Source organism: Pygocentrus nattereri, chromosome 3 (genome assembly GCF_015220715.1).
Source record: "Pygocentrus nattereri isolate fPygNat1 chromosome 3, fPygNat1.pri, whole genome shotgun sequence".
NCBI classification, from domain to species: Eukaryota; Metazoa; Chordata; class Actinopteri; order Characiformes; family Serrasalmidae; genus Pygocentrus; species Pygocentrus nattereri.
In genome coordinates, this window is record NC_051213.1 from 505,532 (window position 1) to 523,456 (window position 17,925).

Here is a 17,925-nt window from a genome sequence, read left to right on the forward strand (position 1 = left end):
AAAAACGTTCTGATATTGCTACAAGCTTGATGTTTTAACTATAGCAGAAGCCTTTTTGGAGCTATATAGAACCATCTACAGCACATTCTCTATCCATCTGAGGAAACATTTCATCATGCAGAGAACCATTTAAACACGTAAAGGGTTCCTTTAGTGTTCATGGGTCTGTATAGAACCATTTTCTCTACTAAAGAAGCCTTGGTGAACTTTTTTTTCAAGACTAAGAAAAGTGCATTTCGTGAAGAAATTACAGAGTGACTGCGCAACTTAAACAAGTTCCAGGTGATTGCTAGGTGTCGACATCTCAAAAGCTGCATGATGAGTTAGCGGACAAATCTGGCAGAAAAAGAAGAAGAAGAAGAAGAAGAAGAAAATACCATCTGGCTCTATCAATAACAAGCCCAACAAGTACACTGGCAAACAGCTGTAAAGCTCACAGTGAAATCCAGCTCACTGCTGGACGTACTCAGAGTGTTTCCATCTCTAACCTGAACCAGAGGGGCCGAGGTGGACGAAAGCAGAAGGGATGAAGCTGAAGGAGTGTAGGACGGAGGGAGGGGTTTGTTTGTTGCGTGTGTTTGTTAGGAGGCCAGATATGATCTCGGCAATAAAACGCTCATTTTCCTCTAAAGTTTTCCATCAGATCCCTATCGAGCAGTGAACACTGCGCAGGTCTGTGTTTCGCTCTGTCACTGGTCCCCTAAAATAGCGTAAAACTCACACAGCAGCTGACGGGCGTGTGTGTGTGTGTGTCTTTACGGGAAGTGTGTGTAATGGGGTGAATGCCATGGGGCTCTTACAGAACCGGACAGGCGCCGTTAACAAGAGCACTTGGACTTCCTGTACAAGAGGAAGTGCCAACATCACCAGCTACACACACACCCACACACTCAAATTCACACACACGAGTTTGTATTCCTATCATTGTGTAGCATTCATTAAGGTCACTTAACCCAAAACAAACCTTTCCCTCACACACCTGAACACCAGCTTTGGCCTCGTTTACTGTTTCCAATAAAAGCTGCACTTCGCTGGTAAATGTCCTCTCAGTGGCTGCTGGGAAAATGACAAATCAACAAGCAGACAATGCCAACACCCATTCCTGTCTGTCTCTCTCTCTGTCTGTCTCTCTCTCTCTCTTCAGCATGTGACTGCCACCCGGTGGGAGCTGCTGGTAAAACGTGTAATCAGACGACGGGTCAGTGTCCGTGTAAAGACGGAGTGACCGGAGTCACCTGTAACCGCTGCGCTAAAGGCTACCAGCAGAGCCGCTCACCTGTAGCCCCCTGCATCAGTGAGTAACACTCCACCAGCATGTTACATCTGCTCTGTAGGCCATACCAGAACGTTTGGAAACATAACACTTGGCTATATTTCCGAGTGGATAACTCACACTCAGTCAGCAGGGAAGGAGCTCAATTTACAGCTCAACTTACAATAAATACAAACACAACACACAAACATTAGCAAGACCAATAAAACGATGTGGGTTTTGTGGGTTAGGGTTCTTCTCGTGTAACGAGCTTGACAGCAGAAGCTTGGTGTTATACCCTTTTCAAAAAGGTTCTATGTAGAACCATATACAGCACATGCTCCATCAATCTGAAAAAAATGTTTCACGATGCAAAGAACCCTTTAATCATGCGGATGGTTCTTTGAGTGATCGTGGTTCTATATAGAACCACTGTCTTTGATACAGAACTCTTGAAGAACCATGTTTTTTAAGAGTAGACCTTTACTTTATGAGATGTGGGCTGTTTTTACTATAGAACATTATACAGTATCTCACCAAAGTGAGTGCACCGTCACGTTTCTGCAGATATTCTATCTTCTGATGGGACGTCACTGTAGAACTGAAGCTCTGATGTAAGTTAAAGTGGTCAGTGTGCAGCTTGTATAGCAGAGCAGATTTACTGTCCTCTGAAAAGAACAACACACAGACATTAATGTCTAAACAGCTGGCAGCTCAAGTGAGTCCACCTCACAGTGGACGTGTCCAGATTGGGCCCAAAGTGACTCATTAGGCAGGTCAGAGTTAAATCCTTAAGAACCTCAGCAGATCACAGAGTTTAATAAATTCTCTGACTCTTCATAAGTTTGTGTTAACTTTCAACTATGAAGCGCTTCTCTGAGCAGCTGGCTGAGGATCTGAAAACGAAGCTAATTAACCTAATTTATAGCAGAGAAAGGCTATGAAAGGATACCAGAGCCCTTCCAGCTCACAATTTACAGTGTCTTTAGGAAATGGCAGTTAAGGGGAACTGTGGATGTCAAGACCAAGAAAACTCTCAGATAGAGCTTCTTCTATGCTGAACAGAAAGGGAAAGCAAAACCCCCACATGACAGCAAAGGACCTGCAGGAAGGCTGAGCTGACTCAGGAGTCATGGAGCAGCACTGTTGCACAAACATGATCTGCATTGAAACATCATCAGAAGAAAAGCTGAAGTGTGTGACACAGTATCTAAACAACGTCTAGATAATCCAGAGACATTTTGGAAAAGTCCTGTGGAACTAACTGATGAACTAATAATGTAACTTGTGACCACAGTCACCAAAGATTGGAGGTTTGGAGGAAAAAGCCTGAGGATAAGATCGTCCATGCTTCGTGGTTGTGTGGCAGCCGGCAGCTCATAAAACACTGCACAGGTAGATGGAAGAATGGATTCTGCTAAAGATCAGCAAATTTTGGAAGCAATGACGTTCAAGAAACTGAGTCTGGCTTCTCCAACAGGACAATCATCCAAAACACACCTCAAAATCAACCATGAACTACTTCAGGAAACTCCAGATGAGGCTTGTACAGACTTGAAAACCTGTAGTAGATCTGAATGCTGTGCATGCAAGACGGCCTGAGAATATCACAAAACTAGAAGCTTCCTGGAAGGAAGTCCTAAAACAGGAATAGAATGACTGTTACTAAATTCCTAGTACACATTTTTGCACATGCCTAAATTACTACTTCTTGTCTATTTTTAAGTTAATCAAATATAAATATATATTTGATAAATAACTGAAACAGAACTATTTTATAATATATGCGTACTCTGTGTTACATACTGTATAGCGCTGTTGTGCGAACAAAACCTCATATCTCCATTTTTGTCATTTTTCAGTTTTTGACAGAATTTGAAAATACCTGTTGCCCTTTACGTTATATGTACATTTCATGATGAACGGACCAAATAAAATGACCCAAAAGTACTTGGTAAAAATTCTGGTTCCATTGACTTACATTAAAAGTAGAGTAGGTTTTTCCTTCTCCTGTAAAGTTACTATTTTGGAGATACGAGGTTTTGTTCCGATAACAGCGATATGCTGTAGGTGATATGCATACTGTATTTCCTCTGGCTTATACGTGTAAGGATAAAGATTGTGTTTACTCTCAGTTATACAATCTTAAAAAAGTGCTTCAAGGGTTCTTTAGTAAAGAAAATGGTTCTATATAGAAACATGAACACTCAAAGAACCCTTTGCATGATCAAATGAAAGCATCATGAAAGGGTTTCTTTGGATTGATGGAAAATGTGCTACAGACAAATGATTTTAAACTGGTTCTATATAGCACCCAAAAAGGTTCTTCTATTGTTACAAGCCTGACACTATAACAATAGAAGACCAATATTGGGTGCTATATAGAACCGTTTTCAGAAAGTTTCTTTATAGAATGATTTGAAGAACTTTCACCATGCAAAGAACCACTTAATCATGCAGATGGGTTCTTTTAGTGTTCATGGTTCAATATAGAACAATTTTCTTTACTTAAAAAAACCTAGAAGCATCTTTTAAAGCGTGTCCTTTTTAAAATGTTTTATATTTTTTTATAGTTTATATTTATTAAGTATGTAGAAGAGTATTGCTGTATTACGAAGCATGGACAGTTAGTCAACTTCATTGATTTGGGGGTGTATTGATCAGCATGTGCGTATTTTTGGGGGAAAAATCTAATTCCTAAATGTAAAAAAACCCTGATTGTCTGTATTCCACTACTGCAAAAACAGTCCTTCCAGTTACGTCTGTGTATTCAGTTTTTTATAGAAACATCTTTCTGAATTAAAATAAACTAAAATAAACAAATCAAATCAAATTGTGGTGAGATTTCATGTTGCACTGAGTCGTTTCCCAAACAGTCGTAATCGAATCACTGTGAGGTCGGACAGTTACAGCCTCGCTGGATGTGTTGAGCTCTAACTCTCTCTCTTTCTCTCGCTCTCTCTCTCTCTGTCAGAGATTCCTGTGATTAACCCAACAGCGGTGGTCAGCAGCACTGAAGGACCAGCAGGTCAGAACAAAACACCAAAGCACATTGACGCACTCCCTACAGCAGGTCTGTACCCTCTCTAACGGACAGCGGGATCTGCGTACACTCACTAAACATGCTCTGCAAATACTCCATGTAATCTAAATATATACTGAAAATATTCTGTCTGCAATCAAACGTGTCAAGCCAAAAAATAAAGCTTGTTTCTGAGGCTTCCGGCTGGTCAGAGCCTGGATTTAAACCCTGTAGTGAAGATTTGGTCTCACATTAAACTCAAACCAGCTCAGCAGTGTTTTCCGGCTGTGTGAAGCCGTCAGTGCTGAATGGATCAACGCCGACTTTTCTCTCTGTAAAAGACTGTTGGCACATTTTAAACACTAAACTCCAACATTTAAAGAGATCAAAGAGCTTTTCATAAAGCAGTTATAAAGAATTCGTCTCTGCAGTAGGTTACATTAATTATTATGCGGTAGTATGAAAATACAATATACATCTGCATTCAGAACAGTATAAACAAGATTGAATACAATCTTATTACAGATTCAGACTGAGGTGTTTATGCTCACTCTATTCAACAATCTGATGGAAAATCTTTGTTTACATGCTCACTACAAGTAATCCGGTCTAAAATGACGCGCATGCATCTAGTATCACAGAGTAAAAGTTACCATGACTACCAGCATCCCGTGAGTCCAGTCAGAGTGAGATGAGCAGCAGTGAGCAGTGATTGTGTTTTTAACTGCTTTAAAATGACGTCAGACTCAGGAAAACGTCCTTCACACGTCCTTATTAAAGAAGGCCGAGAGGAAGACGTCGTGCTCTGAGACGCATAAGCTGGACGTCCGTCCCACCGCCGTCTTTTAAAGATCAGAGCATGAACTTCGTCTCCTCTGCAGACCAGTTTCTGCTCCGCCGTGTTGAACGGTATAAACTCTCACTGTGACGCGACGCTCATGCAGAACGGACTGAAACTTTCCGATAGGGAATGTAATCGGATACAGACGTTTACACGGATATTATTCTTCTATTTAATGGATTATGTACCGGAGTACCCACCTTGATCAGTCGGATAGAAATTGTATTCCGAATGGCCTCACTCTTCCGACTGAGGTGTTTACATGGACGCATTCTATTCTGATAGATGGGCTATTAGTCGGATTACTAATGGATTATTAGGCTGAATGTAAACATGGCTAGTTTGAGTGAAGCATTGAACACGCAGGGGAGATCTGTCTGTCAAACACACATTTATGAATTGTAGTCAGATGTATGTGTGTAGGAGAGAGAAGAACCACCACTGCATGCTCACACCTGACACAGTCTGAAGAGACTGGTTTTATTCCGTTTTACTTGTGAATAATAGAGTCTGTGAAGGATTTTAAACTGCACTAATTGAAGCCTTGCATTGATAGAATGTGTATGAATTCAGTGTAAACCCACCTCCCACTTCTCTCGAGACAGTTCTGCACTGAGGTTCAGCTCTCATGCTGCTTTGAGATCACTCGAGGAAATGCCTGATGGCTTAGAGAATAGACTGGAAAAGTGTGAACTCAGGAGTTTGAGTCAGGAAATAAATTCAGAACCATCAGCCAACGGTGTTTTGCACACTGTGGAAATGGACCTCCACATTTAACCCATCCGTGCAGTGAAACACCACATATACACTAGTGAACACTAGGGGGCAGCGAGCACACTTGCCCAGAGTAGTGGGCAGCCCTATCCACGGCACCTGGGGAGCAGGTGGGGGTTAGCTGTCTTCAGTCTCGCGGAAAGGCGAACGTTGAGAGACATTTCACAGGAAACTGCTCTATATTTGGGTAAAAGTTTCCTGCTACAGATGCGAGATAAACAGCTATAGCTGAGCTAAAGCTAAAAGCGGAGTGTGTGTGTGTGTGTGTGTGTGTGTGTGTGTGTGTGTGCGTGAGTGTGTGTCAGCTTTATGAACATTGTGGGGACCAAAATCTGTTCATATACTAACGTTGTTGGGACATTTCTCTTTGTGGGGACCACAAGCCACTTCCCACATGTAAATCATTGTATTTTAAGGTGAGGACATGTTTTAAGGTAAGGGTCTGGGTTAAGGTAAGGGTCTGGTTTAAGGTAAGGGTCTGGGTTAAGGTAAGGGTCTGGATTAAGGTAAGGGTCTGGGTTAAGGTAAGGGTCTGGGTTAAGGTAAGGGTCTGGGTTAAGGTAAGGGTCTGGATTAAGGTAAGGGTCTGGTTTAAGGTAAGGGCCTGGGTTAAGGTAAGGGTCTGGTTTAAGGTAAGGGTCTGGGTTAAGGTAAGGGTCTGGGTTAAGGTAAGGGTCTGGGTTAAGGTAAGGGTCTGGATTAAGGTAAGGGTCTGGGTTAAGGTAAGGGTCTGGGTTAAGGTAAGGGTCTGGGTTAAGGTAAGGGTCTGGATTAAGGTAAGGGCCTGGGTTAAGGTAAGGGTCTGGTTTAAGGTAAGGGTCTGGGTTAAGGTAAGGGTCTGGGTTAAGGTAAGGGTCTGGGTTAAGGTAAGGGTCTGGGTTAAGGTAAGGGTCTGGATTAAGGTAAGGGTCTGGGTTAAGGTAAGGATCTGGGTTAAGGTAAGGGTCTGGATTAAGGTAAGGGTCTGGGTTAAGGTAAGGGTCTGGGTTAAGGTAAGGGTCTGGGTTAAGGTAAGGATCTGGGTTAAGGTAAGGGTCTGGGTTAAGGTAAGGATCTGGGTTAAGGTAAGGGTCTGGTTTAAGGTAAGGGTCTGGGTTAAGGTAAGGGTCTGGGTTAAGGTAAGGGTCTGGATTAAGGTAAGGGTCTGGGTTAAGGTAAGGGTCTGGGTTAAGGTAAGGATCTGGGTTAAGGTAAGGGTCTGGATTAAGGTAAGGGTCTGGATTAAGGTAAGGGTCTGGGTTAAGGTAAGGGTCTGGGTTAAGGTAAGGGTCTGGGTTAAGGTAAGGGTCTGGGTTAAGGTAAGGGTCTGGGTTAAGGTAAGGGTCTGGTTTAAGGTAAGGGTCTGGGATAAGGTAAGGGTCTGGGTTAAGGTAAGGGTCTGGATTAAGGTAAGGGTCTGGGTTAAGGTAAGGATCTGGGTTAAGGTAAGGGTCTGGGTTAAGGTAAGGGTCTGGATTAAGGTAAGGATCTGGGTTAAGGTAAGGGTCTGGGTTAAGGTAAGGATCTGGGTTAAGGTAAGGGTCTGGTTTAAGGTAAGGGTCTGGGTTAAGGTAAGGGTCTGGGTTAAGGTAAGGGTCTGGATTAAGGTAAGGGTCTGGGTTAAGGTAAGGGTCTGGATTAAGGTAAGGATCTGGGTTAAGGTAAGGGTCTGGATTAAGGTAAGGGTCTGGATTAAGGTAAGGATCTGGGTTAAGGTAAGGGTCTGGGTTAAGGTAAGGATCTGGGTTAAGGTAAGGGTCTGGTTTAAGGTAAGGGTCTGGGTTAAGGTAAGGGTCTGGGTTAAGGTAAGGGTCTGGATTAAGGTAAGGGTCTGGGTTAAGGTAAGGGTCTGGGTTAAGGTAAGGATCTGGGTTAAGGTAAGGGTCTGGATTAAGGTAAGGGTCTGGATTAAGGTAAGGGTCTGGGTTAAGGTAAGGGTCTGGTTTAAGGTAAGGGTCTGGGTTAAGGTAAGGGTCTGGGTTAAGGTAAGGGTCTGGGTTAAGGTAAGGGTCTGGGTTAAGGTAAGGGTCTGGATTAAGGTAAGGGTCTGGGTTAAGGTAAGGATCTGGGTTAAGGTAAGGGTCTGGGTTAAGGTAAGGATCTGGGTTAAGGTAAGGGTCTGGGTTAAGGTAAGGGTCTGGGTTAAGTCTGTATAATGTCCCCACAATTCACAGAGAGAAATGTATGTGTACGTGTTGGGTCAGAGAGTGAGTTCCACACCAACACTGCCTGTAACTGACTACACACACACACACACACACACACACACTGAAGACATGTCTATCCATACATACACTCAGAGGCAGCTGTTGAAGAAGCTCTGGAGTCTGAACTCAAACTGTCTCCACCTTCATCAGAGATATTTAGTACTGCTAAAGCTAAACTTTACATTTCACTCCTGCTTAACCAGCTGCCCCCCCGACTCCCTCACACACTCACTCGGCCCGGCGCTCCCAAATTCCCGTCCACGGCGTTCTCTCCTCCATGTTTTTCACCTGGAGAAGGTTTAGAAGGCTTTGTTTCTCTGTGAAAGGAATGAAGGTCCACATCTCCTTCTGTCCACCCCCCTCTCCTTCTTTCTCTCTCTCTCTCTCTCTCTCTCTCTCTCTCTCCCCCCCCTCTCTCTCTCTCTCTCTCTCTCGCTCTCTCTCTCTCTCTCTCTCTCTCTCGCTCTCTCGCTGCTGAGAGAGGTCATATTTTACAATGTCAGCAAATACACAGACAGTTAAACAGCTCTGCTACTGCAGAGAATAAACCCAATATTGTGTTAAGAAAGCAATCTACTACAGAGAGAGAGAGAGAGAGAGAGAGGGGGGGGGTAGAGAGAGAGAAAGAGGGAGAGAGAGAGAGAGAAGGGGGAGGGAGAGAGGGGAGAGAGAGAGGGAGAGAGAGAGGGAAAGAGGGTGAGAGAGGGGTAGAGAGAGAAAGAGAGGGGTGGAGGTAGAGAGAGAGGGGGGGCAGAGAGAGAGAGAGAGATACAGATACAGAGAGAGAGACAGAGAGAGGGAGAGAGAGAGAGAGAGAGAGAGGGAAAGAGGGTGAGAGAGGGGTAGAGAGAGAAAGAGAGGGGTGGAGGTAGAGAGAGAGAGGGGGGGCGGAGAGAGAGAGGGGGGGCGGAGAGAGAGAGAGAGAGAGATACAGATACAGAGAGAGAGACAGAGAGAGGGAGAGAGAGAGAGAGAGAGAGAGAGAGGGAAAGAGGGTGAGAGAGGGGTAGAGAGAGAAAGAGACGGGTGGAGGTAGAGAGAGAGAGGGGGGGCGGAGAGAGAGAGGGGGGGCGGAGAGAGAGAGAGAGAGAGAGAGAGATACAGATACAGAGAGAGAGAGAGAGAGAGAGAGAGAGAGGGAAAGAGGGTGAGAGAGGGGTAGAGAGAGAAAGAGAGGGGTGGAGGTAGAGAGAGAGAGGGGGGGCGGAGAGAGAGAGGGGGGGCGGAGAGAGAGAGAGAGAGAGAGAGAGATACAGATACAGAGAGAGAGACAGAGGTTGAACCTTCACCCCTAAAACTGAAACTCCAATTCCAAAAAAGTTGGGACGCTGTGTAAAATGTAAATAAATGTAAATAACAGAATGAACAGTCTGTTCATCTAAAAGACTGGCTGTGGGCGTCTGTGGTCCACTGTGTCTCTCTGTGGTCCTCTGTGTCTCTCTGTGTCTCTCTGTGGTCCTCTTTGTCTCTCTGTGGTCCTCTGAGTCTCTATGTGGTCCTCTGTGTCTCTCTGTGGTACTCTGTGTCTCTCTGTGGTACTCTGTGTCTCTCTGTGTCTCTGTGTCTGTCTGTGTCTCTCTGTGGTCCACTGTGTCTCTCTGTGGTCCTCTGTGTCTCTCTGTATCTCTCTGTGTCTCTCTGTGGTCTTCTGTGTCTCTCTGTGTCTCTGTGTCTCTCTGTGTCTCTCTGTGGTCCACTGTGTCTCTCTGTGTCTCTCTGTGGTCCTCTGTGTCTCTCTGTGTCTCTCTGTGCTCTCAGTATGGACTTATTTTAATGCAGTAATGGCGAAGTGACCCTGAGAAACTGAACAGTAACCTGGAGTCATGGAGCTCCATCGCCGGAGTGCGAACCTCATTTTAAACAATGTTTTTCTCATTATTGGACGTGACGTGATGTCCAGTGCAGGACAGCCTTGAGTCTTGGCGCATGTCCATCTGCATAGCTACACCTCCAGAGTCTCTCGCAGCCAGTGCCAGTCAGTAGACGGTCACTACAGTCCTTTATTCACTCTGATTACGGTCATATAAGGAACCATTCAAAAAGCTTCTATGTAGAACCAAATGCAACATGTTCTCCCTCAATCTGAGGAGCCATTTAAGCAAGATGTGATTCCATTTAGAACTCAGAACCTTTTCAAGAGTGTCTGTTTGCATACGTACTGGAGACGATTGCTCATTCAGGACATCTTGCTTCCCCACTGGCAGATTGTTTTGCTCAATTTAATAATTTACATTTCATTATCAGTTATATTCAGTTTTCTGCCCCTGCACACTGAGAACGCTGCTCTGCCGGAGAGGAATCAGAGGCGCTCTAACTGCAGACGGGTTTATAACGAGGCTGGGTTTGTGTGAGACGGCAGTGTCTCTGTGGCGAGAGACGGAGATCAGTAAACAGCTGTTTGTTGTGTCTCCTCAGACTGTGAGTCCTACTGCAAACCAGCCAAGGGCAACCTGAAGATCAACATGAAGAAATACTGCAAGAAAGACTACGGTACGAAAACACACACAGACATGGACTCAGACGGACACTGAGCTTTTCACAGCGTTAATAATACAGACGATCAGGATGTATTCGCTAGTTTGAAAGAACTAAACCCATTTAACTCTTATTAAACAGTGTACCGTGTAAACATTTGGGGCGATGCCTAAACAAACTGCTTTTGACTTTATTTATACCAGTCCGAACCACAGAACACATTTGTAGTACTGTTGTACAGGGAACACCTCTTGGGGGGGTGTGCCTACACACCACACTAGAACAATGGTTCCAGGTCTGTTATTTTCCTGTTAAGGTAGGTGGTTCTTGGCCACGTTGAGCAATAAAGCACATCAGACTGACTGCAGGCGGAAGCCTGGCTTGCAAAACATCTACCTTATGATGCGCACAACTGACATGCCATTATTAATGACACATTTCCTACTATGACCCTTCCACCCACTGCACATGGTGACCATACGCTGCATTTATTTGTTAGCAGTGGAGTCATTTCATGCCCCGAAACTGGTGTGCAGTCATGGAAATGTTGCCGTGGAGACAGAGAGAATGGAGCATCAATATCATACTGATGAAGATATGATGATCATAGTAGATACTTCACTCGCATCCCCTGAAGACGCTCCTTCACCAAGATTACACTGAATTCGCTCTGAATTCTCGTAAATCATTCGCTGAAGCAAAAGCCAGAGAGGTCTCCAAATCCTCAAATCTTACACAGTGCAGCGTTAAGGTGGAAAAGGTGGGAGGACACTGTGCACTCTGTGTAATAAATCCACAGTACTGAGTGGCCCTGAACAATCAAAGGTTTGGTGTCATGACTCCCAAAAAATCAATATCCAGTTTACTCCACCACTGTGGCTGACAGCAAACGCTGGGAATATTGAACTCTTGACTGAATGTTGGGGGCTGCGGTGGGATTTTCTGTTCCTGCTCTTTTGAAACAATGGAGTATCTGATTTGCCATCGGCCGCCTACCACCAACATGCAAACGCAGCATCTCACTGTGTCCTGACAGCAAGCAGGCATCCAGAGAAACAACACAGCAGGTCGAAGAGCCCGAATCCCATCCTTTTCCTCATGAGTGACTCAGATGTGTGTCTGAGTGTCAGTGTGAACAGATAAACACACCGAATCGGACATTTTCAGTTCCGATTTGAGACGCTTTCATATGTGGGACTGAAATCCGATCCGTATCCGATCTGCGGCGATGCGGCTCTGAACAGCCGGATCGGAATTCATGCGTCTTTTACGTCAATCCAACTCGACATGCGTCATCATTTCACGTTGCTGAGGCTCATAAACGTTTTGCAGCCGCTCCGTGTCTGAAGAGGTTTTGGACGAAACGGCCGAGCGCGGCCGGAGGAGCCCGAGGCTGCAGCGTTCAGATCTGAGGACACGAGCCGAAGAAGGCCGTGACCGAATAACGCGCCCCTTTACGGCGAACTCGAGCACGCGGTGGGCGATGAGCCCAGCTGTCCATCAGTGGAACTTCATAATCGCTCCTGCGACGCCGGCGAAGACGAAACCGGGAGCGACTGGCGTTCTCTGGCCGTCGTCGTTTCCCTCTGGACGAGCCACGTGAAGCGGATCTTTTACCCGTGCCGGTCGGTTTAGGAGCTGATCTGTTCAGACTGATGTCGCATACAAATCACAGCTAAAACACAAACAAACAAATCAGATTCGGGCCACGTTTACCTGCTGCGTAATCGCAGCCTCTGACTCTGTCGTCTCTCTCTGTGTGGAACGTTGTCGACCTGCCGGTGAGCAATGAGGAGTGAAAGAAGAGGACGGAGAACCTCCTGCTGTGTAAACGCAGCCCCTTCAAGTCAACATGAAAACAGACCATAGACCTTTTGGAAAAAGCTTGAGCCTTCAACTTATCTTAGCAACACTTTTGAAAAAGATGGTTCTTCAAGGGTTCTTTAGTAAGGAAAATGGTTCTATATACCATAAATGCTCAAAAAACATGAATGTATTCTTCAGATTGATTGGGAATGTGCTGTGTATGGTTCTATGTAGCACCAAAAGGGTTCTGCTATTGTTACAATGTCCAGCTTGTCACAATAGATTAACCTTTTTTGTGCTGTTTCAGAGGTTAGAACCATTTACAACATGTTCTCCATCAATCTGAAGAACCTTTCACCTTTAATCATGCAAATTGTTCTTTGAGTGTTCATGGTTCTGTATAGAACCAACCAACCACCAACTGTTCTTAGGAAGAAATTTCTTCTCAAAACCCACGTACATAGTCACAAAGGTGAGAACAGTTCTGCGCTTTAAGATCACGACATGAGTCTGATGGAGACGTTTTCTTAGGACCTTTATCAATGACACAAACTTAGGAAGATACTGGAGAATGAGGCTCACTGTCTTCACCAAAGAGCCCTTGAGGAACCATCTTTGTATTCACCTCTGACTACCAGGTCTCCACCATTTCTCTCCACATCGTCTCCTTTCTGTTCACATCCTTATGATGTGTACTGGAGGGTCATAGAGACTCCTCCTTTCTTCACTTCATGGAGTTTCTCTCCATCCTTTCTGAGGTAGAACAGTGACGTGATGCATCCAAAGCCCATCACATCACACTGCATAGCTTTGCTGCTCCCAGCTGGCGTGGACAGCTTCACCGATCGTCATGGGAGCATTCTGGCTGGTTTTTGTTACTTACTCGTGTCACTTGCTGTCAGGACAAGGTGATGTCCTTGGATAACATCATGTGCAGAGCTGCTCCACAGCATGGTCAGTCCTTTTCCGAGGAGATTATACAAGCTAGTAGATAAATTCACTCATTAGATGGTCTGTGTGGATTCTTTTGTACAGTGTCCAGAAATAAATGTAACCCTTAATGAATATGAAGGACTAAATATATGATGATATGGTGCAAATGTGTATTTTACCACTTTTTTGAAAAGCTATTAATGTAAATATGTGTGTATTTGTTCTTTAGCGGTGCTGGTCAGTGTGCTGGACATGGAGACTGTGGGTGACTGGGCGAAGTTTGCGGTCAGCCTGGTGTCGGTGTATAAGAGCAGAGAGCCGCTGAAGAGAGGAGAGAATCTGCTGTGGGTCCACATGAAGGACTTGGCCTGCAAGTGCCCACGCATACATATGGGCAAGCGCTTCCTCATCCTGGGCTCCAGAGAGGGCGGGGCCAGTCCGGAGCGAGCGGGGCTAGTGGCCGATAAGAACAGTCTGGTCATCCAGTGGCGGGACGTCTGGACCCGGCGGCTACGCAAGTTCCAGCGCAAGGAGAAGAAGGGCAAGTGCAGCAATGCATGATGGGACTGCATGGGACACCTCGCCACCTGACTTCTGTGACCTTTGACCCCACATGCGCACATGCAGGAGACTGTGGCCTGTGTGTGTGCGGTGTGGGGCTGTGTGTGGACTGGATTGTTGGTCAGCCTTCAGAAGGGACCATAAAAAAGGACAATAAAGACTGAAACACAAACCACTAGCATTACACACACTGTGCGTACATCAAACACAGAGCAAGACTGATACACCACCGCTACACCGGAACCAGAGCACCACACCGTCTACAGCTGTAACCGTACGCAGACTTAGATTCGACACGATTTCTGATTCTGAGGTCAAGATTTGATATTTTCTGCGTTTAAATGTTCTCGATTCTGCAGAGCTCTAATTCCATTCAACACAGGTCGGTTTGGCTCAGATAAATAAAAGTTCTCCAGTAGGACTATCTCAGCTCCCGCTGTGCTGCCCTTGAACCCCAACAGTAGCCTTCCAAAAAGCCCTGCCATCCTTAGTGATGCCACAGCCATCCGTAAACAGGAGTCCAAGAGAGTATACCTGTCCTCTCTCTCTGTGGGCGGTTAGGGTGGTCTTCCCTTTCCCCTCATCACACAGCATGATGCTAGATAACATGGGCATCCATTAGCTGACACAACAGAATCAACAGTTAGCTCTCTCTGCAATACAGATGAAAAGTATAGTGATGAGAGTAACAGAGTAACAACTGGTGTAGAATTAGAAAAATAGGAAAACAGGCTAGGAGTTTCAAGATAATCTGAAAATAACAAAATTTGGCCTTTTCTCCAGAAATTTCCGGTGTATGTATGGGTTGTTATTGAGGTCATTAGATGTCATCCCAAAAAAAGTTATCTTTGATATTTAGTTTAAAATAAAGTCTGATATTTCGTAGTGTAGAGTTATTCAAATCAGTCCAGCAAATCTGGGCGTATTAGCATTCCCAAAAGAAATGTGTTGAACTTTGTATAGTTAGCATCCTCCTACTAGCATGTTGAGCTCCACCGGTGCACCATTAGCAGCAGTTTGTAAAGATGGAGTGGAGCTTCACGTGTTTCAGAGGAAACACACGCTGGCCTTCAGCTTCCCATCTTGGTAGTCTTGTACGATGGAGGGACACCTAGTTCACAAATTAAAATGAGTAGAAATTTTGGGTGAAATAGAATTAAATAAGCAAACAAACTAAACAAGTCACAATAGTTTATGAATTACTACAATTTATAAGCTCTTCCCCGGTCATTTGAGTGTGGTTGTGTTCATAGCATAAACCCCACCCCCTCTCCAAACACTTTACTCTGATAGGCTGCACTCAGTGGGGAGTGAGGAGCCATCTGGTGTTACATTTTCACTAATTAGTGGTCACCTGCTCAAACCTAACTCTCCTCACTCAGCTAATCAAGGACCAGGGCTGACTAGGGTTGGTACACACTATTCTAAACACTGCCCATATCATAATAACTGTCCTCTCTTTGTCTTGCTGGGTAGGATAGTCCAATGTTTCCCTCCATCACTCAGTGCAATGCTAGCCAAAGTGTTAGTGTTCTCCTCCAAGCGTGTTGAGCTGTCCAGTGATGTTGTATTGATGGCAGTGTGAAATGATGTGGAGCTTCACATGTCGCAGTGTCCCACCAAATACTGGTAGATTTATGCGGTTAGGAGTTATATTAGTAGAAACTGAGTAAAAATTAAGCTCTTCAGAAAAAAGCCCAGTCATTTGAGCCCAGTCATCTCCCACTTTATTCCATTCTATTCTTTCATGGTTTCCATGACAGACAGTAAATGAGAGATGCTTTGAAGAGAACAAAGGGTGTATTCAGTTTTACATCTCTGTAAATCAGAGGTCACCAGCCCACCTCCTGCAGATCTGCCTCCAGCCCAGGTCTAAGTCAGCTGACTCAGCTAATCAGGGACTTCAGGAGGCAGTTACTGGATGGATAAGCTGAGGTGGATGAAGCTGAAGTCTTTGGGAAAGTATACTAGCGTTAGACAAGGTGAGCCAGCACCCGGAAGGTCCCGTGATCAAATCCCAGGACTGGTTGGGTATTCCTGGGTGTACCCGTGGGTGTGGCATTTAACCCATTTAACCCTGTTCCAGGTGGCACTGCTCTGCTAGGCATACCAGCAATATGACAAATTTCCCTTGTAGAATCAATAAAGTATATAATATATAACCATCTTCTTGTGTTGTACTGAAATAAGTGTACCACTGAGCCCGTTTTAGATCAGATGTGGTGCAGTACGCTCTTCTATGAGCCAGAGTAGCCTTTCACACTGACTGCGTGTATTATGAATTGGTATTGTCCAGATGAAATGCAAAGCTGCACTTTATGTTGATTTTCGATGTTCGCTGTGTACAGTATGATAATGGTTCCTACTTAGAAACAGTACGAAGTTCAGTATTCTGGCTGCAATTAGAAGAGCAGACAGTATTAAGCTGTAGCAGCAGTGTTGCCCTGGTATAGACTGCCAATCAAAACCCTTATCATACAGTGAACAGCCATATGTTCAAACCTACACAAAATTGGTTTAATCTGTAAACAGGATAAAGGATCTGGGGCCGGTTGTAAGACGACTACCAAATGCACAGTGAAAATGTGAAAGAGATGTTTGTAGATGTCCAATAGCTACTTCTGAACTCATTCTGAACATGGCAGTATGTCTGCTTTTGTTGTATGTTTGGTGCTGTTACACATTTTGATTAGATTTGATTGTGATTTGGTATCTGATTAATAAGATAGTGAAGTAGCTGTTTAAACACTGCAACACTCTGCAGCGTTTTGAGTAGCAGCAGATAAAGTCCTTAAGCAGAGCTGATGACCAGCATTGACGAGCAAAGAGCTAGCATGTTTAAAGTGGTTATAATAGCCTAAAAATGGTCTAGAACTGCACTTCACACCTGCTCCCAGCTCATCCCCAGTCTTACAGTCTAAAGCAGTGGTCCAACCCTGGTCCTCCAGAGCCTTCCTGCAGAGTTTAGTTCCAACCTGTATCCAATAAGCTGCCCTTAAATTTAATTCATCTGTTTCAGCCAATCAGGGACTAGAAGAGGTTGATTTAGCTAGAGCAGGTGTGGCTAGAACTTGACTCTGTGGGAAGGTAGATGTCCAGGACCAGGGTTGGAGAGCACTGGTTTAGCTTGCTCTTGGTCCACCTAGCCCCTGCGGGTTACATTCAGTTTTCCATTGATAGATCAAGCTAATGTGGACAGCATGAAACAGAAGAGTAGTGCAGAGGTTTCTACACAACCTGCATTCCACTGCATCTTCATACCAAGACCTGATCACACTCTGAAAGCCTCAAACTCCAACACCTGCACCAAACACCACCACCTTCATCATTACCACCATCCCCATCATTCTGAGACTCTAGAGCTCTACAGCGCTTGTGTGGATACAAAGTCATGAGTGACCGCTGAATGTTAAAGCTGTCATCAGAGCTGGTTGGCTGTACTGTGTGTGATTGGAGGAGCTGCAGGAGTGACCAGTGTAAAATATAAACAGTGTAAAAACTCCTTCTTGTCCTGTCAGTAAATGAGAAACTGCAGTGTATGGCACTCAGACCCGAACAGGTAACGCAATAGTTCAGTAAAAAATCTAATTTATACACACACACACAGGCTTCTGACACCAGGTACATTAGCCTCATAGCTCTAGTGCTAAAACTAAAGAAGTAGACTTCAAACCCCAAACATGACTTGGCTGATCACTTACATTTGGCCGGAATTGGAATTTTCACTGAACTGTTGCTTAACATTTTGGATTTGTTACTGATTCATACTCTAATAACATATTTTGGTTTTCTGTAACTCCCCCATCTGTCCCTCCCCACCCCCCTCTCTCTCCCCCTCTGTCTGTCTCTCTCTCTCTCTCTCTCTCTCTCTCTCTTTCTCTGTGACTCTGTTTCAGATTAAGGGGGTGAAGCTGACTCTTGGCCAAATGGCCTGTTTTCATGTTTGCGTTTTTCATCGTTAAGCTCATCATGATGCATTTAGAAACGTCTTTACATGCTCTCTCTCTCTCTCTCTCTCTCTCTCTCTCTCTCTCTCTCTCTCTCTCTCTCTCTCTTTCTCTGATTAGAGGACCCC

General features: G+C 44.8%; 1 protein-coding gene across 5 annotated transcripts in view; it reads left to right on the forward strand.

Moving 5' to 3' along the window:
- Nucleotides 1-16,009, forward strand: part of ntn2 (netrin 2) — a 64,307-nt gene extending 48,298 nt beyond the window's left edge. For 4 of the 5 annotated variants that reach the window (XM_017686098.2, XM_037536090.1, XM_037536084.1 and 1 more), the window contains exons 4-7: nt 1,145-1,294; nt 4,227-4,325; nt 10,491-10,565; nt 13,519-16,009. In XM_017686098.2, coding sequence (XP_017541587.1) covers nt 1,145-1,294; nt 4,227-4,325; nt 10,491-10,565; nt 13,519-13,850 — 656 coding nt within the window. In that variant the 3' untranslated portion in view covers nt 13,851-16,009. The remainder of the gene's footprint in view (nt 1-1,144; nt 1,295-4,226; nt 4,326-10,490; nt 10,566-13,518) is intronic. The other variant, XM_017686099.2, reaches the window with a different exon arrangement.
- The last annotated feature ends 1,916 nt before the right edge of the window (nt 16,010-17,925 follow it).